Source organism: Centruroides vittatus, unplaced genomic scaffold (assembly GCF_030686945.1).
Source record: "Centruroides vittatus isolate TY-2023 unplaced genomic scaffold, ASM3068694v2 contig_18, whole genome shotgun sequence".
Lineage (NCBI taxonomy): Eukaryota > Metazoa > Arthropoda > Arachnida > Scorpiones > Buthidae > Centruroides > Centruroides vittatus.
This window is the reverse complement of record NW_027121101.1, coordinates 4,950,002-4,972,299: the sequence shown is the minus strand read 5'-3', so window position 1 is coordinate 4,972,299 and position 22,298 is coordinate 4,950,002. Positions and strand designations below refer to the sequence as shown.

The window sequence follows — 22,298 nt, the reverse complement described above, 5'->3', positions numbered from 1 at the left end:
TACTATACAGTAGAGACTCGTTAATCGGAACCCCGGTAATCGGAATCGCCGGTAATCTGAACGATTTTCAGTCGGACTGTGTCGTGCTGAATTGAACGTTTTTGATACTAAATTTACTTCTAAAGTATAATTTTCATGTTTTTATATTCTTCAATATATTTATTTTGTTTGTACAAAACGCAGAAATAATTTTTAACGATACGATAGCCTCAATTATTAATATAAAAATTTTCGTTGGGTTTAAAATCGGCGAAAATTCAACACGAAGCGACACGCAATGGAGAAAAATTTGAACATCGGACAGGTTAATATATTTATTCGTACATAATCAGTAATCAGAACAAATCACTAATCTGAACAACCCCAGTCCCCAATTGATTCCGATTTTTGGTTCTCTACTGTGTTTCTATTTGCAATTTTATATAATTTAAAAGGGATGTTATATTATTAATTGGGGGAGGTACTTCTAAATTTTTTTTTTTTTTTATAAAGATACTACTATGATACTATCTTTATTAAAAAAAATTACTGGGGATTATTTCACCTTAGAAATTCATAAATCTATTTCTCAAATAGATTTATAACTATTTTATTTATTTTTGATTAAAATTTCACTTAGAAATAATTGGTACTTAGAATGTTTGTTAGAATGAATTTAACAAGATTTTTTTTTTATTTTAAAAAAAGTAAAAAAAAATTTTTAAATAAAAGAGAGTATTTTTTGAATTAAAATATATTTCAATTTAAAAAATAAAAAAATAATGAGCTATATATTATAAACAAATAAATAAATCAAATAATATATTTTACAATATTTTTATCAAAAGTATTCAAAAATATATTTTATGTAATTTTGGATATTTGATTATTGAAGGTTAGATAACATGTTACCTTGGAATTCTGATCTATTTTCACACTGAAGAGAAACTATTTTCACACTGATTGTATACCACTGTTCTCTTTGTATTGTGTGAGATTTTTGTGGGAGGTAACTGAAGATTCTAATAATAGTACGTTTTTTGGCAAGGCTAATTGCTTCCTTCTGACAAATGTGGAAGTTCCTACATGTTGCCAAATAACCATTTATGTATAAGATTAAAAATAAAAAAGCAATTGTTATGTTATGTGTAATTTAATGGTTCTATTTTTAAAACTTTAATTTATAATTATTTATTAAAATTTATTTTAAGTAATTTTGTTACTAATTGGATGTATTTAATATCAATTAATTTTTAAAAATCTGTTTCAGGGAGGAAACAATGCTGGCCATACAGTTGTAGCTGATGGAGCAGAATATGATTTTCATATTTTGCCAAGTGGCATTGTGAATAAACATTGTACATCTGTAATTGGTAATAATTGTTGTAATGAATTTAAATATGTAATAAAATATTAATTTATAAAAATTGTAATTATTTCATAGTACATTATATTAAAAAAATTGTTTATATATTAGACATTTAAATATATATTTAAATGTTAAAATGCATTATTATTTAATTTAAAATTACATTTAAATATTTTTTTTTTAGGAAATGGAGTAGTTATACATCTACCACAATTTTTTGAAGAATTAGCTAAGAATGAGGCAAAAGGATTAAATGACTACAGACTTTTCATTTCCAACAGAGCTCATATTGGTAAATATTATAAAATAAAATATATATATATAATTTAATATTTGTTGTTTTAATTCAATATTTAATTTTTCATGTTTCAGTATTTGATTTTCATCAAGCTGTTGATGGTTTACAAGAACAAGAAAAAGGAAAAAACAGGTTTGCTAGTTTACTTTAATTTGTATTTATTACCAATTGATGTTTTTTTTATTGCTTTATGATTAAATAATGAAAAATTAATTTTAATGAATATATTCCAGTTTTAATGCTAAAAAAGTTACATTATTTTGTTTTCTTATTTTGCTTATATTTTTAATTTAAACAGTTAATTTTAAAATTTCTAATTATCAAATAAGCCCCCTATGTTTAAAAGTTAACTAAAGTATAAATTATTAAAATTTTTTTGGTCGATTTTAATATTTTTCAGCATAGGAACAACAAAAAAAGGAATAGGCCCAGCATATTCAACAAAGGTGTGTATAATTTTTTTTAAAATTTAATCTCTTATTCATGATGCGCGTAGTGGACATATCCACCAGATGTCTTAGTTTCTGGTTGGATATGGTTTACACGTGGCACTTTCGTGCCATCAGTAACTTCTTTGTCCTCTTAACCTTGTACTAGGCCAGTCGTAGTGGGATCCGTTTGGCTGACCTGCTGGGAGACTTCTCCCTATTTGAGGAAAAGTGAGTACCCAAGTCAGGCCATATAAAAATTAAGATGCCAGATTTATAATGAAAAATATAGAATTTCTGTAAATAAATACTAAGGTTTGAAATCAAAATACTTATTATAGCTATTTTAATATGTTTATTATTTGAAATAAGATAAATAATCAATATATTACAGTAAATATTTTGATTTGTTCTAGATTAAAAGGTTTAATTTCCTTGCATAAACGACAGTTTCCTAATTTAGAAATTGATATTACTGCAGAAATAAAAAAATATAAGGTAAACTTTTTCAATAATTTTTAATTAGGGCTGTTGAATAATTAAAATTTTAATCTTGATTGTGTGATTTAAAAGATCTTGAATTACTCCTTAATTTTCCTTTTAAATTTAAGTTAGAGATAACTCTGATATACAATGAAACAAAGAATTAAAACACATGTAACAAATTAAAAATAAACTTAGAAAATTTAGTCCCAAAACATTTAAATAAAAATGACTTTTTATTTTTCCACTTATTTAGTTTAGAGAGAGAAGTTAATTTTAAGTTTCTAATATTGAGCAAAGTATATTTTTTCAAATTTATTAGTTAATCCTCTGTTGATAAGTGTAACCAAAATGCTTCTGGGAATGATTACTTAATAAGGCCAAACAATCATTAATATAGATTTATACTCTGATACTATTAATAATCTATGTAAAAACATATTAGAATCTGTTTTAAGGTGGTGTTATGTGCATTTTATGAAGAATGTAGAAATTTCATACTATGTTCCATCTCACACTTAATTTTACATTATAATAAAATTCAAACAATTAATCAACAGCCCTATTTTTAATAAAAAAAAATTTTGGACATACAGTCTAAAAATTATTTTCTTTACTTTAAAGGAATATGCTGAGAAAATCCGTCCGTTTGTTACTGATACTGTTGTGTACTTAAGTCAAGCATTAAATGAAAGAAAAAATGTTCTTGTGGAAGGAGCAAATGCTGCTCTTCTTGATATTGATTTTGGTAAATTTTTATAATTTTATTTTAAAAAATCAAATATACCCTGCAGATAATTGCTAAAGTGGAAATAAAACCTTCACATACCTACATCTGAATATTTTATTGAAAACATTATACTTCACTGGTAATGGTTGTTTAGAAGGTATCATCTTAAATGTTTTTCTTCTTCCATTTCTTTTATTTCCATTAGCAGTTCATTGTAGATGTAATTATAGAATAAGTGAAATGGAAAAAAATGGAATATTTAATATGGATAGTATTTGTATATTTTGATGTTTGAAATATATTCATTGTCACACCAGACTTATCGTGACCACAGGTCAAGATGAGTCTGGTGTGACAATGAATATGCATTACATAAGTATTGTGCATAAAGGATTTTTTTTTTTTTTGTTGAAATTCTCTTGGTAAGTTAATTAAGACAAAGGAAAAGCTGTTGAATGAATTCATAATTGCAATTTAAACTGCAGGTAATTCATATTGTTGCATAACCTGCACCTATTTTCAGGTTAATTTTTAAACACAGATAAACAGATAACCTACAGGTTATTCACAGAATTAAATGATTTGATTGTATTTTAATATTTAAGATTTTAATGGGTTTTTTTTGTCTTCAGATGCGGTATTTCTAAATTTCGTCTCTATGTGCTCATGCTTATATACATATCACTTCAGATTAAATCTTTTATAAGATTTTTTTTTAGAAGTCATTTTCTCATTATAATCTTCTCAGGACAAACTTCTACTGAATTTCTCTCATTTCAAATGATTATGTAAAAATTTGATAACTTATTTGTTAAATGACATACCCAGATTCTTATCAGGCTACAATAAGGCTTATTAATTAATAAGATATTAAGTAATTTAGCTAGAGGAAGATGGCTAAGCCATCGTCTTGTATTAAATTTAATAATCAAAAATAAATTTAATTTAAAATATTTTGGAAGAAAAGACTGACTTTGAATGGAAGTTGAGCCCTCAACTCCCACTTATTGTGCAGATATGTTAGTTACACTAGCCAGACTTCTGTCTAATCTTTACTTCGAGATCAATTGATTTAATTTAGATATAATCATAATTGATCACTCACTGCATTGACTGGAGACAACTTTGAGCTTATGGTCTTCCATGCTACTTAGCCAACTTAAGCTTTTTATCCCAGCATGGTGTACATATATAATCAATCTGATAAATATTATTAATCAAATGTATCATTCAATTAATATTTGTTTGGTTGACTGTATATGTATTGTATTTCTGTGCAAATAAGAGCATACCTTTACATGTAAAAACAATTTTTTATGCTTTTGAAACCCATGTCCTACTTCATTTATAAGAGCCTATCTTATCTATAAGAGTATGTGCCAGCTTGTTTTAGATTACATTGATGCAGCATTGCAGTTCTCTTATAAATTAAACTAGTGGGTAGGCTCGGCATTGCTCGGGCAAAAGTAACAATAGTGAAGATTAAGATTATTGCGTTATAGTCAACTGTACCCGTTTTCACAGAATGCAAGAATTCAGTCCCCCTGTTTCCAGACTAATTAGAGAATTTTTAGATGGGTCTAAAAATATGTTTGATTTCCTGCAAAAATGAAAAAAACTGCATCTGCATCTTGCACATTGCTTTCTCTTAACAATTCCATTGTTACTTAACACTTCCATTGTTGATGGAAATGTTAAGCCTTAATCCTGTCCCTCTCCCCCGTGGGGAGGAATTTCGAAAAATCCCTTCTTAGTGTGCGTTCTCGTGACTTACCTTAACTGTGTACCAAATTTCAAGTTTCAACTCCTAACCATTTGGGCTCTGCACTGATTATTATTATCAACTCGTTTCGATTTTATATATAGATGCAACTGTAACAATGCACGAAGTGCCTCCTATGCTTCCACACCACTTGACTGAAGGGTTGGTGCCACTTTGAGATGCCACATCAGGATTCTGACACTACTATGTCTTTTGGGTAGACACAAACCTTAGTTCTTGTTCTTGTTCACACATGAGCAATTGCAGTTTTAGGCAGTCAGATTTGGAATGGAGGTGGTTCGAGAGACGGCACACATGAAAGAAATTGCACTCCTCTACTCATTTAGCAGAATTAATACCTGTTTATTGATCTAAGTTATTTACATATATATACTTAGAGTATAATTTTCCTATTCTATATACATGTCAATCGGTCTATCTTAGTGGGTCCCTTACTGTGTGAGAGAATTTACAAGCAATTGCGAGTTGTTAAATACCTGAAGTTGTAGGCTCCTTGAAGAGATTGTACACCTGCATGCAGACTTGTCCCCTAGGAGAATGGTATTGCCACTTGGCAGATAGGATTAGCTTCACTTAATAAGATGTTGATATGGGCACCTGTTGGATTGGATCTGGTCCCTGGTGGCAATTGGCAGCAAGACTTTGATAGGTGATTTATCCAAATTTGGAGTGAACACTTGACAATGAACTGGAGATGAATTTGGAGTGAACTCTCAATGATGGACGAACTCTCTTGTCATCATTGATCTTTATTCTTCTATTTGGGGGCCTCCCCTTATGATTTTATGCCCTTTTTAGGTAATATTGGTTGGTTAATCCAATAACGATTTTTGATGATATGTTTCCGATACAGTGAAAAGTGACACACTCAGAAGATGTCATCTCTGGACAAGAAAGTAAGTCTGTGGGGAAATAGAATCACTTCCTGCTAGTTGTAGTTGAGAAAAACAATTTTGTATATGAGAATATTTGAACATTTTCTTTTGTTTCTTTTGAAAAAATTTTTGAATAATTTTTTGTCAAGTCTGGGCTCTCATGTAAATATACTGATACAGTAACTATTCAGTAACATCTTTGTTATAACCAATATTAAAAATAAAAAGCCAAAGTAAGAAAACTGTGTCAAACTATTAAAAGTTTTTAAAAAATACTGAGTTTTTTCTTTTTATGGAATAGAATACAGTGCCAATTTTGCCTCATCTGTAAGAGCATACTCATGTATAAGAACATACTTTTGTGTGTGTGGAAATACAGTAATTATGTTTTGTTTCTAAATTGTTTTTATTGTATAAATGTTTCATTTCATTATTAAAAGGAGAAAATAATCACTTAATTTAGAGGCATTATTATTTTGTTAAATGACAGCTATATTAGACAGAATTTAGATATCTAATATCTTATTTAATGTAAAATATAAATGTTTTCTATTTTCTCTTTATCTTTCTTTTATATTCTATTAAAAAAATGTAGAAAAGGGAATTAAAGGAAGAGAAAAAAACATAAGTTGATTCTAGATATAATTATTATAAGAAATTGAGAAACTATATTTAAAATTTTATCATATATATTTAATATGAAAATTATTTGATTATTGTTATCACTTTTATTTTTAATACTATAAATATTTACAAATATTATCCAATTAAATCTGTCACTGAATAATCAATAAATAAATTACATTTAGTTTTAAAATTTTATTTGCAATTTTTAATTGACATTTTATGTTGGTTTAGATCAGGGGTCACCAAACTTTTTTCACAGGAGGCCAGATAACTGAGAAAATGACGAGCGTGGGCCACATAACCATTTTGTTCAATACAGTATACTGAATTCACAAAAAAATAAAGACAACCAATATATTTATTTACCAATTCGCAAACACGATTGCTGCAGCAAGCTCATAATTGCTTTTCTTAGAAACTTTATTGCAGGTACTTATACAAAAAGCGCTGTGATATTGTCCCAAAAAAGTCGCCAAATTTTTTATTTTACTGATTTTTCTAAAAATTATATTACTGTCAAATGCAAAAATCAGATTGGATCAATTTTGGCATTTTTACTTATACATGAACTTACTATGAAGAAAAAAGTAATATATCTTACAATCTATGATATTTTCATATAAATAATTACATTTTAGCTCATTTGTGGCACAGTTCGGTGGCGGGCCAGATGAACTAACCTTCGTAGGCTGGATCTGGCCCATGGGCTGTGGTTTGGTGACCCCTGATTTAGACAATTATTAAAAACTTTTTGGTGTACTTTTTATTTATAGTGTGATCATAAAGTCCCTCTGCAGTGATCCACACCCAATGGCTTGGTCTAGTGGTGACTTCATAACTTTAAAACTCATAACTTTAACTCTTTCAATGTGCATTCTACCTGTGATGTTATTACTTTGTTCCTGAAGCTGCTCCCATTTTCCTGTTCACTGCAGAGGGACTTTATGATAACACTGTATGAAATGTTTGAATCTTGAATTGTTTGAGACAGAAAACACTAGCCTTAATCTTTATACATTTCTACCAAGAATCTTATCTGGGATCTTATTGGCTAAGTTTAAAGGAAGGATTGTTGCATAAATTAGAATCTCGTTTCATATTTTAAAATGTATTAAGTGCAAAATTTTCTGTTAGGATTCCAAATATTTTGTATAGTCTAAATTTCTACTTAAGTTACTGATTGAAAAGTTTATGAAGTAGTTTATTTGAATGTCTAAGTTTAACAACTAACTTTTTATAACTTTATTTTATAGGTACATATCCTTATGTTACTTCTTCCAATTGCACAATTGGAGGAGTATGTACAGGACTAGGTATTCCTGTTCGAAGTATTGGCGAAGTATATGGGGTAGTGAAAGCCTACAGTACAAGAGTGGGTGATGGACCTTTTCCTACAGAGTTAAAAAATGTATATGTTCAGAGATTTTACTTTATATTTTTTATGTATTAAAAAAAAAATAAACCACATAAATATAAATTGCATTTTAGAATTTAGGAGAAATTTTACAAACAAGAGGACATGAAATTGGAGTTACAACAAAAAGGAAAAGGAGGTGCGGCTGGTTGGATATTGTACTGCTAAGATACTCCAATATGATAAATGGGTATACTGGGTATGTTTCAAAATTGAACTTAATTACAAATTTAATTTTTTAAATTAAAATATATACAGTGGAACCTCACTTAACAAACATAATTCATTCCAGAATGTTACTTGTAATGCGAAACACTCGTTAAACAAAACAGTTTTTCCCATATAAATTAATGTAAAATACAACAATGTGTTCCATGCCAAAAAAATACTCAAATATTTTATGTATAATGTTTATTTAAAGAAAATTATACAATATACATTGTTAAGGAGCGTGAATCATCATCATTTTTTCTTTTAGCGTGGAATAAACCAACTTGGAATGTGAATTTAATTGGCAGAAAAGAAAAAAATTCAGATACTATATCTGATAACACACCAAATGATATGCCAAATTCTTGGGCTATGTAAAGGCTATAATTAAATATTAGAAATTAATTAATTTGACTGGAGGTGGGTAGTTATGTTTCCATCTCATATTAAATTTAATAATTATATATAAATAATTTTTTAGACATTTCTGGAATTTAATTTAGAATTGGTCATGAAATTTAATACGTGATGGCAGCATAACTGTCTACCTCTAGTCAAATTAATCATTTCTAATTATAGCCTTTACCTAGCTGAAGAATTTGGCATATCATTTGGCGTGTTTATTATATAACTGGCTATGATTGTTAATGTTTATACGTAATGTGTGAAATCAAGGTTGGAAAAATGTGTGATCATGAGTGACACTAAGGTGCTAGAAGAACAAGTGCTAAACACAGATTGATGAGCATGCACACAATCTGGGACTTCCCCTTTCCTTGACACTCGTTATGCAAAACATTGCTCATTAAGCGAGTCATTTTTTACAATATATTTTTACTCGTTATGCAAAATATTTGTTGTGTGAGGTGCTCGTTAAGTAAGGCTCTACTGTACTTACTCCATACATAAAAAATAAATTTGGATTAAGAATATTTGAATTTTTCAATTTTAAATATATTTAAACCAAAAATTCAATCAGTCTGTTGGATTCTTGTTTATTAAAACTTTGGAAAAATTTAAAAAAAGAGTTTCCAAACATTACATTCCATTACATATGGATTCTGTATTTAAAAAATGTCTAATAAAATAAAATTAAGCCACTTATTTTTGAGATTAATTTGGTAAGTGAAAGATTAGAAAATTTTCATCTAGCAGATCATACATTTAACATCTTTCATTCCAAAAAAATTGATTTCAAAATTCCTGCACAAACCCACTGCAAAAGTCTAAAAACTAAATCACATGACAATATTATATGCTACATAAGTCATGTGATAAGTTTGTTAATTCTGGAATCTAGCAGAAGAGGCAACAAATTGACCATGTGTGTATTCAAATCTGTGCTCCTGTCTATAATATTCTGTATAATAAGACTATTATTTAATCTGTTCAAGTTTAATGGGTTAATATAATTTCAGATATAGAATTTTTGTGTTGCAATTTGAAAAAAATTGTAGACTTATAAATTCCTCAGTTGTCTGTCCATTTGTCTTTCCTTACTCTTGAGAAAGTTAGTTAGATGAAAGATGAGACCACATATGGAAACCTTAGAGGCAAGAGGCCCTGATTAACTAAATACGAACTTTTGATGCAAACTGGAAGTCAGGTTATTTCGATTCAAAAATTTTCCTCTGAAAGATGTTAAATAGATGACTGGCACAACTCTGTTGTTAAAGGAAAAGTATGATGTACAGGGGCTAGCCACTACTAATTTGAGATAGAGAGCATATATTTTAAATTGCAATTTTTAATCATATATTTAGTCTGGCATTATGATGTCACAATAAATAATTGCTCATTAAATGTAATTATAAATTAAATTGTGAAATTATAAAACCATTAAGGAGTAAAACAAATGGTTTGAGCATAAAACACATATTTCCAGTGTAGATTGACTTGTAAATTATCCATTTTTCATTAGTTAAGTAAGATCATTCAATTTACACTTTGAATGGAATCATTTCACATGATATAATAGACTTTGCAGTGGGACTATGAAATTAAATTGGATAATAAATTTGATTGAAGGCAGAAATCCTTTTAATACTGTAAAAACAACTTTTTGACCTTTAAACACGAGAAAGGGTGGTCAATTAATATGAAGTTAATTTCAACAAATTAGTTTAAAAGCGAACAATATATGGTACTGAGATCAGCATCACTTATTCTGTGCCAGCAACTTGTTTTTATAATTGTATATATAATTTTAGATATATAAAATTATATATACTGTATATAATTTTGCAACCCTCATATTTAAAGATTTGGCAATATCATTTCAGGCTATTGTGTTTAACGTCAGCTTTCTTTTAACTTTTTAAAGTTTTTAAATTTTACAGTATTCTCTGAGTAAATATGTAATATTTTTACTTATCTACCAACTTTTGTGCTATATTTTTAAATTGTTCATTTTTTTATATCATTTTTAATGTTACTTTGAAAAACCAAAGTAAAAGTAATCCATAATTTACATAAGTAAGAAAAGGAATGAAAATATTTATTAACATTTCCATAAATGATTTTAATGTTTAAAAGAAAAAATGAAGATTAACATTTTAACTATATATAGTACATCAGCAAGTATTGCATAATTATAAGTCTCAGGTTATCTAATGAGAACATTGAACATGTTTGAAAACTACATTTGTTTTTGTTAGTTGGTGATTATATACAACAAACATTTACTTTGGTTAATGTGAGCCTAGGTATACAAAATGGCAGCGCTTCCGATTGCCATCTTGTTTGCACATTTGCGTGTGCAAACAAGATGGCGACCGTCGACAATAACATAAACGCGCCTATATTTAATTTTTTTTAAAACTAAAACATTTTTAAAACATAACTTTGCTACTCACTTTTCCCCCTGCTTTTGGTTACTTTTTCCTACTCTTGGACCAGAAATGAAAAATAAAAAAGTCATCATACTACCTATAAATTCAATTGATGCACGGACGAAATGAATTAAGAGATTCTATACATCAGTGATTCGAACAAAATTTGCCTGTATTGTACATAAATTTTACTCCTCTTAAGAACTGCAGTCTTAGATTTACATCTCTTGACTTTTCATCTACGATAGGGCAGCGTCTCCATAGAGGTTGGCACCTGCGATCCACAGCCACCTAGCCTTCCATGTGTCGTTCACGTTGTCTTTCGTGTCGGAAATCACTATTACATATCCTTGGTTATGACAAATTTAACACGTTTAAACACATTTAGCTCACATTTGCACACTTTTAAACACATTTACACACTTTAAATGCAAATTTGAACTACATATAAACCCTTAACATTGTGTAAGTGAGGTAAAAATTTTGTAAACATACCTTTTAATACACTTTTATGACATTTTAACACGCATTAAACACATTAATGACACGTTTATCATGTTAATTACCATTGACAAACTTTCCTCCTCGATAACTTTAGACTTCGAGTAAATTGTACAAACTTTGAAAAAAAACACACACTTTAAAAAAATTAACAACGTACATAATCCGTCTACATTGTAACCAAAATTCGAAATTCACATTATTCCTCATGTTTCCCGAACGGAATTTTTTATGGATATTTGCATACGAAGACATCATTACTATCAGCACCATCTACATTTCTTTTATAAAAACACTTGCCATCGAGGTTACCGGAAGCGCCGCCATTTTGTATACCTAGGCTCACATTAACCTTTACTTTCATTGTGGCATTGACAAATTTAGTCCTTTTTTTTTGATTGTCTGTTAATAAAATACTTCTGTTTTAATTAACTTTGCATAGATTTGTTCCATTTGTATTTTAAAGAAATATTCATAAAGGCTAAAAAATTTCATTCAAATGACAATGAAATTAAGTCTTAGTAGATTAGTCTGTAATAAAACAGTTTACAGTGATATATTTTAAGAGATGATAAGTACATTTTTAAAGCAATATTGAAAGTACAGTGGAACCTTGCTTAACAAGCATAATTCGTTCCAGAGTTTTACTCGTAATGCGAAACACTTATTAAGCAAAATAATTTTTCCCGTAGAAATTAATGTAAAATACGATAATGCCTTCCATGCTAAAAAATGCTCAAATGTTTTATGTATAATGTTTATTTTAAAAAAAATTGTACAATATACACTGTTAAGGAGCGTGAATCATTATAATCTTTTCTTCTAGCGCGGAATGAACCATCCTGGAATGAGAATTCGATTTGCAGAAACAAAATCGTACCTAATATGTTTGATAAACACTCCAAACGATATGCCAAATGCTTGGGTTATGTAAAGGCTATAATTAAATATTAGAAATTAATTAATTTGACTAGAGGTAGGCAGTTATGTTTCCATCTCGTATTAAATTTAATAATTATAAATAGTTAATTTTTAATTCAGACATTTCTAAAATTTGATTTGGAATCTTTCATTAAATTTAATGACCCAAGAATTTGGCATATTGTTTGGTGTGTTTATTATATAACGGGCTATGGTTGTTGATGTTTATAAGTAATATGTGTGAACACAAATTTGGAAAAATATATGATCACAAGCGACACTAAGATGCTAGCAGGAGGAGTGCTAAACACACTGATGGAGCATGCCACATGTGCGCAATTCAGGACTTTCCCTTTCCTCATCACTTGTTATGCAAAATATCGCTCGTTAAGTGAGACAAATTTTTACAATTTGTTTTGTTCGTTATGCGAAATACTCGTTGTGTGAGGTGCTCATTAAGCAAGGTTCCACTGTAAATGGAAAATATTTTTTAAGTACTTTCAAAATATTCACATGCCATTAGGTGTGAATCTTTTGAAAATTATATAGAAAAAGATGATAAAGTAAATTACTGTTATTTGGATGAAGGGATATCAATTTAAATAGTAACAACAGCATAGCTAATTCTAGCTAGTCTTATATCATTTAGATTATATGTTCTTAATAATTAATTGTTTTATTTATTTACTATTTCTAAAATGGAAGTAACTGAACATGTTAAATGTGTTCTGTTTTTAGTAGCAGATTGGTCTGTAGGCAGTGACATCACAGATTCATTTACTGAAATGAACTTTTATGGTCACTTGAAAAAATTTATAGTGTTGTTAATATTTCTATAAAATATAATTGAATAGGTTTGTAGGAAATTATATAAATAAAAAGTTATGAGAAAGATGAAATTTGACATCATCATGAATTTGAACATAAATGTGTCTACAAAGTTCTCATACAGATATGCCGTAAACATACACACAAACAAAGTTTCCCTTTTATTTATAATAATAATTCTTTACTTTTAACTTTTTGACATTGTATTATTTTGAGGAGGAATAAATTTTATATTATTGTTTATTAATTCTAGAATTGCTCTGACAAAATTGGATATTTTAGACACCTTTGATGAAATTCAGATTGCCATTGCTTATAAATTAAATGAAAAAAGAATGCTTTTTCCTCCAGGTAAGCAAAGATTTTTTACTAATTAAATGTTTGGATAATTTCTAGTAATAAATATTATGTTGCCATTTATTGACAGTTAAATTTTATAAATAAGAATTAGGAATTTTATAATTATTTTCCTACTTTAATTTAGTTCTATCTACTAGTATTTTTAAAATTGATGTCTAATTTATTACTTATTCTCAAGTATAGATTTGATTTTTGATAATTTAAACATTTTAAAAGTTAATTTAATAAATCATTTAATTTTCATTAGAAATGGTGAAGCATTGATTTAACAGTAATGAATTCATTCTAAATTTAAGTAGAAAGTAGAAAGTGTTTAGACTTTTTAGAATGAATTAAAAATATATATAAATCATTTAATTAGTAAATTATATTTGTATTCATTCAAAATTTTTCAAAATTATGATGTCAGGTATAATTATTTCATTGTAAATAGCCAAAAGATTTAATGAAATTGAACTTCGAATTTATAAAATTAAATTTGAGGTTATAAGCTGAAAAATTCTATTTTAATAAGTTGTCTTTTTTTGTTTAGCATCTGCTGAAGAATTGGGCAGAGTGGATGTTGAGTATCTAACACTTCCAGGTTGGAAAAAATGTACTGAAGATGTTAGAAAATTTACTGACCTTCCAGAAAATGCACAACAATATGTTAGAAAAATAGAAGAATTATTAGAAGTTCCTGGTAAGAATTGTTTTTTCTTAAAATAAATATAACAGAACATATTAAACATGATCCAATATTGAATATGTTCATTAATTAGTTCAGTTAGCACTTGAGTGTGTGTAGAACTTTCAATGCCATTCTGAATATGAATTTAATGTCTTAATATATTTGCAATTTTTCAGCTATATATTGATATGATTGAGAGACTACAAATATAAATTTTGTAATATTCTAGTTCTGCATAAAAGCAGCATGTCACGTAGTTACCTAAAATCAATGTTTAAGATGAGTCTGAACATCAATTTGGCACTATTTTTATGGAAAATTGTTTAAAATACAGAAAAATAAATTCAAATACAGTAGAGCGTCGATAAGTGGAACCAATTGGGGACTGGGGTCCTTCCAGTTAATGATTTGTTCCAGTTTCCGACTTTGTACGAAAAAATACATTAACCTGTCCGATGTTCAAATTTTTCTCCGTTGCGTATCGCTTCCTGTTGAATTTTTCTCCGTTGCGTGTTGCTTCGTGTTGAATTTTCGTCGATTTTAAGCCTAACGAAAATTTTTATAATAATCATCGAGGCTATCGTATCGTTAAAAATTATTTCTGCATTTTGTACAAACAAAATAAATATATTAAAGAATATAAAAAACACGAAAATTATACTTTAGAAGTAAATTTAGTATCAAAAACATTCGATTCAGCACGACACAGTCAGACTGAAAATCGTTCTACTTTCCGGCTATTCCACTTACCGACGTTCCACTTATCGACGCTCTACTGTAATACCAAAATTGTTACTGTAAGTCAGGTATCTCCAAACTTTTTGAGTGCAGGATAATCTGGCAGTTTCTAAAATGTTATGACAGTACAAGAAAATATAATTTATTAAATCAAACATTTACCAGAGACTACAAAAAAAAAATATATAGGCCTAAAAAAAACAAAGGAACACAAATCTCATAGTCACAGATAAATGTAGATAGTAAATCACTCTCAGTGAACGGTCTGTTCACTGAGAGTGATTTACTTTAAATAAACACTACTTATTTGCAGAAATATTTGTTAATAAGGATATTTTGAGAATTTTGTTTGATTTGACGTGTTTCATGTTGGAAAGAGCTTGCTGACAAAAGAATGTACTTTCAAAATAGAGAATAATTTTTAGACAAAACGTTATTACTAGAACCAGTGGAAAGGACTGATGCAGGCATTGGGGCATGTGCACAGACTCTGGTAATTCTTAGCTTTGCTGGCACTTGATAAGCCAACAGAGATCGCCCATTTTTTCAGTTTTATATAGATTTGAATTTCCAAAATTCATTGGAGTTTCATTTTAACATGATTTGAATTAGTTGCTTATCCAGGGGTGGAGCTTATGGTGCTGTAGCAAAGCACCACCCCTGATACCAAAGCAATCAGTTTTATTACTTTAAAATAAAAATATATGTAATAACACACATCACTTGACTTCAATAACAGAAAGTAATCTTGTTCAAACAGAAAAAAGCAGAAAAATTTAATCTATTATTTCTCAGAAACAATGTCAAAAAATGTGGATCAGACTGAAGATAATTATATAAATTCAAAATAAGTAATTTTGATGATTTTGAGTAGCAATAAGAAATGTAATGATTTTATACTGTTCTATTTCTCCTATAGAATCTTACCAAGTATAAATTATACTGTAATTTGTATAATTTATGATCAATCTAATAAGCCAAATTATTAATTATCTATTTTCCATCATACGTTCAACAATTTTTAGGAAAGTAATGAGAAAAGAATGATGTTAAAAGTTATGTAACTAAGGTAATTCAAAGATAATTAAGTAATACTTTTCCAAAAACAATAGTGGAGAAGTGCCTTGATACCCTGCTTGAATGTGTTTTGAGCAACACTTATGATATATTCTCAAAATTCTGAATATATCATCTGCTTGGAAATTTATCGGATCAAGTTAAAATTATACAATACTGATTTAGTCTTGTGAGTTGTGTACTTAGATTTTTGTATTTTGTTGTCTATTTAATAATTTGATTTGTTCACCAAATTTTAATGTGTAACAACTGAAGAGGGATGATATTAGTCCGAAATGCATTTTCTTATAGGTACTTAAAAACCTTTAAATAAAAAAAAAAAAAACAGGGTTATAACATACAGAAGTCATTGTGATAAGTTTGGGGAAAGACAGCAGTATTTCAATACTCCAATTAATTGTTGACTCGATTGTAATTTTTTTTAACTGAGAATCTTCCCTGTGGGCATTAAGAGGGCCTTTTTAGTAAGCCCATTATGAATTCAGCCCGGTGAGGGACAGGGCCTGACATATCGGGACTGATAGCCCATCGAAAAATTCCTGGGATTTTTGACCCATCTGGATCCCCACAAAGCTGCCAACTTAGCCGCTTGGCCATATCGTTTTCTATAATTACTAACAGTGTTAATCAACTTGTTCTCGGAAACTCATTTCATTCGGCTCCTGGTTAATTGTAATAAAGACTAATATAAAAAAAAGACTGTCCATATGTCTTCCTGGTCACACTGATCGTTTCTCCGAAAGGTTCGAAATCGTTCTCCGAATAGTGTCATGCTCTGCAATTACCATTATACTTGTAGACAAGTAAGTAAAATCGTCTCTAAGTAGAGTCTCCTTTTTCCAACTTATGTATATAAAACGGAAAAGTATTGGAATCGTGCCAAATTTGATCCTCCAAGTTTTTTTTTTTTTACTGCAAATTATACGTTTGGAGACCTCCCGAACCCCCCAAAAAATTTCAGTTAAAGGGGAAAAATTCGCGCGCATGTGTGTGTTGTCATCTAATTTGTTTAATTTCTTTATTCTTTGTTCTGAGATATTAAACAATATCTCAGAATGGGTAAACAATAAACGAAATTTGGCAGGTATCTTGTGTATAAAGGGGCATTAATGCTATTAAATTTTGGTTCTTAAAGGTCGACAGGGTGGAGACATAGAAGGGATCGTGTGTCATATCTCCAGTGCGTCTAACTTAATGAATATTTTACTGATTATTAGCGTTTACATTTTTTTTTTTTAAATAAAACTCGTCTCTACCCTCAAAATTAAGCATTTTGTCATTTTATAATAGTACAGTCAAGATGTTCTGGCTTAAAATGTTAGAATGTGATTGGGGGCACGATTTGGTTCAACCACTTTGAAGCTTAATTCCTGTCTTGAACCATCCGACTCAGATTTAAAAAACACGGAAGTTATTAGGCTTCAAACAGGGGAAAAAAAACCGAATCTTATTTTTTCTCGACATTTCAAGGTGTTCTGAGTCCAAAAATGTAAAAATTTGGGAGGGTTTGTCATTTTTTTGACCGATCGCTACACTTTCCCTCTGCTATATATAACAGCCAGGAAAGTAAAAATTATCGAATACATATTTATATATTGACTGTGTCCTTACTTGGGAGAGTCTTTTAGCTTTGGAATAAAAAAAGTTTCTACGTTCTATCTATTAGAACTCTATTTATTAAAGCTTTTATATATATATATTTATATATTTGTGATTTTCTTCCTCCCCTTCTTCCTCCATCACAAATACGAAAAGGTTAATTTCTGTAATATATCGTAAAAATTCTGTAAAATATTTCTTCTATAAAGTCATTTACTAGTATTTATTGCGTTGGAAAATACAATTACAATATTTTCCAATGGACAAGTGCGTTACACCTAGATGACACAAAGCTAAGTGATTTTTCCTGACAAAGAACTTACCAGTAAGAACCACCGAAAAATTGATCATAGCTACCTCGAAAATCCCTTCTGAATGTACGAACGAGGAATAGTGACCTGGACCCCTGGGTCTGGTTTCTCTCGTCTAGGATAAACACATGTATGATAAAATTTTGATTAAAAATCTCGAGTGACATTCAAGAATTAATATTGTGATTTTTTAAATGTTGTCTCTCTTTATTTTTCTCTCTAAAATCAAATGGAAAGGATTGCGTGGATATTGAAAGTTCAAAGATAATTACTGTATAGATTACACTGGTGATAATATTGTTATAATAAAAAAAAATTAATTAATAATTTCTTTTTCTAGTACGCTGGATCGGAGTTGGAAAAGATAGAAATTCACTGATAGAAGTATTTTGACCAATTTACCATGTTTTGAAGTATTGTACTTAAAAATTGTTACTCAGAGTTAATATTGTGTTAATCATTATTTTCATTATCATATTTTATTGAGGATGTTTCATTTTATTAAATCGGGGGATTGATGAAAATGATTATCTTTATCGCACATTTCAACTTATAGTCAGGTTTTTCATTTTAAATTGTCCGTTATTGACGTAGGACAAATTCGATTAATTTATCATTTATAATATAATAATGTTAAAAATCATTTTTAGGACCAAATAAAAATATTGAACTTGCCACGAACAGGTAAAAATATACATGTTATCGTTTTTTTTTTTTTTTTGTTTAGTTGTAAAGTTCGAATCGCTCAGTTTTATGATAAAATAATGTGTATGTAAATTTAGATTACGGTTCAGAAAAAACAATGTAGATGTACACAATCTCTATTAAAACGAACATAATTTTAAAAATATTTTGAAGCTTATAAAAGTTTGTAGAAGAAAAAAGGAGAAATGTCTCCTTAAACGTATGTATAAAGTTTTGGAATGTTTAGATCATTTATAGTTTTAAATCAAAAAAGAAAAATAAGTTTCGAGAAATTTGAGTCGATCTTTAATTATACTGTATTAAAAAACTTCGTCACAAACTTTTTGTAACAAAATATTTTACATTCTGTTAATTTTAAAATGTGCCTTAAGCAAAATTTTATAATAATAAAAAACAAGTACCGAAAATGTTTCTTGCCTTTTGTAACAACAAGTAAATTACATGATGGTTCTAATGTACCGTACTCCCGATATTGTGACTGTGATTGATATAAGTATTGTAACCACTCCAAAATAATTAAACAATTTGCATTTATGGATCAGTTTGTTGATTCTTTGCTTTTATATGTATGAGTATGTACACACGCGCAGACACGCACACATACGCGCGCACAAATTTTTTGTTATAAATATTGAATTTTTGACATAAATTCAATCCAAATTATAAAGTATAATACGTATTTTGGGAATTATATTCACTGTCACGCTTTAAATTGACTGTTCGATCGTTATCTTGTTAATCAGTAATGCCAATTCATGTTAAATTATTAAAGTCAAAGTTACAGATGTGACGAATAAAATGAGAAATTCTCTTCGGCATCCAATAAATTTCTATCTAACGTATTATTAGATACATCATCTGAAATGAGAGCAGTCTGCACAGAATCGTCTTTAAATTCGCAAAACACGTTCAAATCGATTTTCCTAAAGGACTTAAAACGGTTTTTTAAAATTTTGATTGGCCCCGAAGCCAATAGAATCGCTACCACAATCAGCAATCCAGGCAAAAGAGAATAAACTGCAATCATCTCAACAGAACTGTTTGATTCGTATTGATATGACGATTGTAATTCATACCCGAACTGATAATCTATATAACTGGATCCTGACATGCGTGGAAGTGAATCGAGCCTGTATACATGAGTTTCGTTGTAAAAGTCGTCCTCTTTTAAATAATCTATTCTTTTCCCTTTCAGCTCTTTCGGGCTAGAACACACTACTTTTTCTCTGTTCTGAAAGAGGAATTTTGGCGAATTCATCCATGCAGTTAACCATAAGATAGATTTACTACAATGCCATTTGTTAGAACTTAAATTTATATGTCTGAGATGACTTAAATACGAGGACATATTTTTAGGCAGTTTAATTAGGTTATTATGAGAAATATCCATAAATATAATCCCGTTCAAATACTTGAATAAAATTTCAGGATTGAGTAAACTCTTGGTAAAAGTTGGATTGTGACTTATAAAAATCGATTTCAGACCTCTTAAAGGCAACAAAACTTCCTCTTCGTATTGAATCTCATCCGGGTTATGCGCAATTTCCAAACGGCTCAATTTTTCTAATCCATTAAAACATCCAATTTCTAGCTTTTTGATTCGATTGTTCGATAATTCCAAAGAAAATAAAGACGTTAAATTTAAGAAAACGTTCATCTTTAACACTTCGATTTTGTTATTTTGTAAATTTAGATGACGAAGCCTGAATAATCCGCAAAAAGAACAAACAGATATATCTTTGATCTGGTTATTGTTCAAAGAAAGTATAATCAGGCTGGATCCTTTTAGAGTGTTATCTTGTAAAACGGAAATTTGATTATAAGATAAGAATAAATATCTCAGTAAAAATGGCAGACCCGACGGAATATCTTTCAATTGATTGTAACTGAGAATTAGATCGAGCAATGAAGGAAACAATCTTTTGAACAAATTTGATTCGATTTGTTGAATCTGATTATGACCAAAATTCAAAACTTGTATAGAGGAATAGTAAGCCGATAACTTCTCGATATCCTTCCGAGTAATTTCTGTAATATTATTATAAGAGAGTATCAACTGATAAATAGATGCAAAAGTATTTCTCGGTAAAGTAGGAATCGTATCGATTCCAATCTGAGATAAATTTAATTTGACCACGTTTTGTGGCAGACTTAAAAACGTGACGTTACTCAAAGGATTACTGCTCAAGACTAATAGAGTAACAGAGGTCATACGATCGAACGAACCCGCATCGATCCTAGATATTTGATTATAATCCAGACTGATATAACTTACTTGATCGATTCCGATGAAGGTAGTATTAGTGATCTGGGAAATCTTGTTCCAAGATAAATCTAAAACTTTCAAAGTAGACAAGTTTAAAAACGCTCCGTCGATCGATTCGAGTTGATTATTACGTAGACTCAGATCCCACAATTTATCGAGTCCTTCGAAAATATTCTCTTTTAATTCTTTTAAATCATTTTCAGATATTCTCAATACTTCCAGATTCTTCAGCACGGAGAAAATTCCCGATTCTATTCTTTCAATTCCTACTTTGCGTAGAGTCAACCATCTGGTTTCGTTGGATTCCTTGATGTGTCGAGCAGTTAAAGTCTTGTTTGGTAGCGAGTAGTCACGAAAAATAATCTCTTCTGTATCCCAAGCGAAATTATCTGGGAGATTGGTCTTCCCATTTCCTCTGCACCAAATTTGTATACGGTTACATTTACAGGTGTTGGGACAATGCTCCGTAGCGTCCACAATTGCACTTAACAGGTGATAAATATAGAATAAGAACCAAATCGCGCTCATTTTTTGGTATTAACTAAAGTAAAAATCCAGTAAGACTGCGTTGGTCGGTATCTTATAATAGCATTATTAGCAGGAAAAACTAATTTGTTCTTATTTTCCAGATGTTATTATATAATTTATAATCTAAATATGTTTAGCGGAGAATTGCCACTGATTTGATATTTCCTCTACAGAGATGTGGGTAAGTAAATGTTTTGAAATTTAACTAGCTAACAAATTCAAGAATTTTTAAATGTTATTCCATATTAACTTACTCTCTTCTATACATATCTGTTGTCCATATAACTTACTTAGCTATACAGTAACTGAAGTGTATAGATGAATTTTAAACGATTCTTGATGATTACACGACATATCGGTAACTTACATACTTGAAAAAGATGTTAAGTTTAACTAGATCATCTGCTCTACATTTAAATTAAAAAGGAAACCGAATATTTTTGGATTTAAAATAGAAAGGAAATTGCATAATAAAATGTTAGTTTAATACAATTTAGATCTTTATTCTCGGAATATGTTTTCTCAACAAAATATAAACTGTTATGAATGTCAAAACTTAAGTTTAATACGAAAACATAGAGCTTTAGTTGGATTTTTTTTTTTTTTTTTACGGGACAAATAGTCATATTAATTAAATGAATTTTATCAACAATTTTTTGTTTATATCTTTAATTTTCATAATCAGGTGTTAAGTCAGTAAATTTTCTAATGAGAACAGTTTATTACCGGGCTGCGACGAAATTTCACTTAACATTTCATTATTTTAT

At 29.1% G+C, this 22,298-nt stretch overlaps 2 protein-coding genes across 2 annotated transcripts in view; one reads left to right on the top strand and one right to left on the bottom strand.

Annotated features, from left to right (window-relative positions):
- The window catches only part of Adss (adenylosuccinate synthetase), a 43,355-nt gene extending 24,080 nt beyond the window's left edge, over positions 1-19,275 (top strand). Inside the window, exons 2-13 of the mRNA XM_067263874.1 lie at positions 1,250-1,352; positions 1,533-1,640; positions 1,721-1,778; positions 2,047-2,092; positions 2,244-2,305; positions 2,491-2,572; positions 3,182-3,305; positions 7,826-7,980; positions 8,061-8,185; positions 13,531-13,628; positions 14,170-14,319; positions 18,373-19,275. Coding sequence (XP_067119975.1) covers positions 1,250-1,352; positions 1,533-1,640; positions 1,721-1,778; positions 2,047-2,092; positions 2,244-2,305; positions 2,491-2,572; positions 3,182-3,305; positions 7,826-7,980; positions 8,061-8,185; positions 13,531-13,628; positions 14,170-14,319; positions 18,373-18,425 — 1,164 coding nt within the window. The 3' untranslated portion in view covers positions 18,426-19,275. The remainder of the gene's footprint in view (positions 1-1,249; positions 1,353-1,532; positions 1,641-1,720; positions 1,779-2,046; positions 2,093-2,243; positions 2,306-2,490; positions 2,573-3,181; positions 3,306-7,825; positions 7,981-8,060; positions 8,186-13,530; positions 13,629-14,169; positions 14,320-18,372) is intronic.
- A 240-nt stretch (positions 19,276-19,515) lies between these two features.
- Positions 19,516-21,588, bottom strand: LOC136969747 (leucine-rich repeat-containing protein 15-like). Its single transcript, XM_067264024.1, has one exon. It carries the CDS (start codon positions 21,529-21,531, stop codon positions 19,516-19,518), a length of 2,016 nt encoding a protein of 671 aa, XP_067120125.1. The 5' UTR covers positions 21,532-21,588.
- Positions 21,589-22,298: the final 710 nt, after the last annotated feature.

Excerpts from the sequence above, each read along its gene's own strand:
- LOC136969747 (XM_067264024.1), bottom strand. The coding sequence starts at position 21,531 with ATGAGCGCGATTTGGTTCTTATTCTATATTTATCACCTGTTAAGTGCA.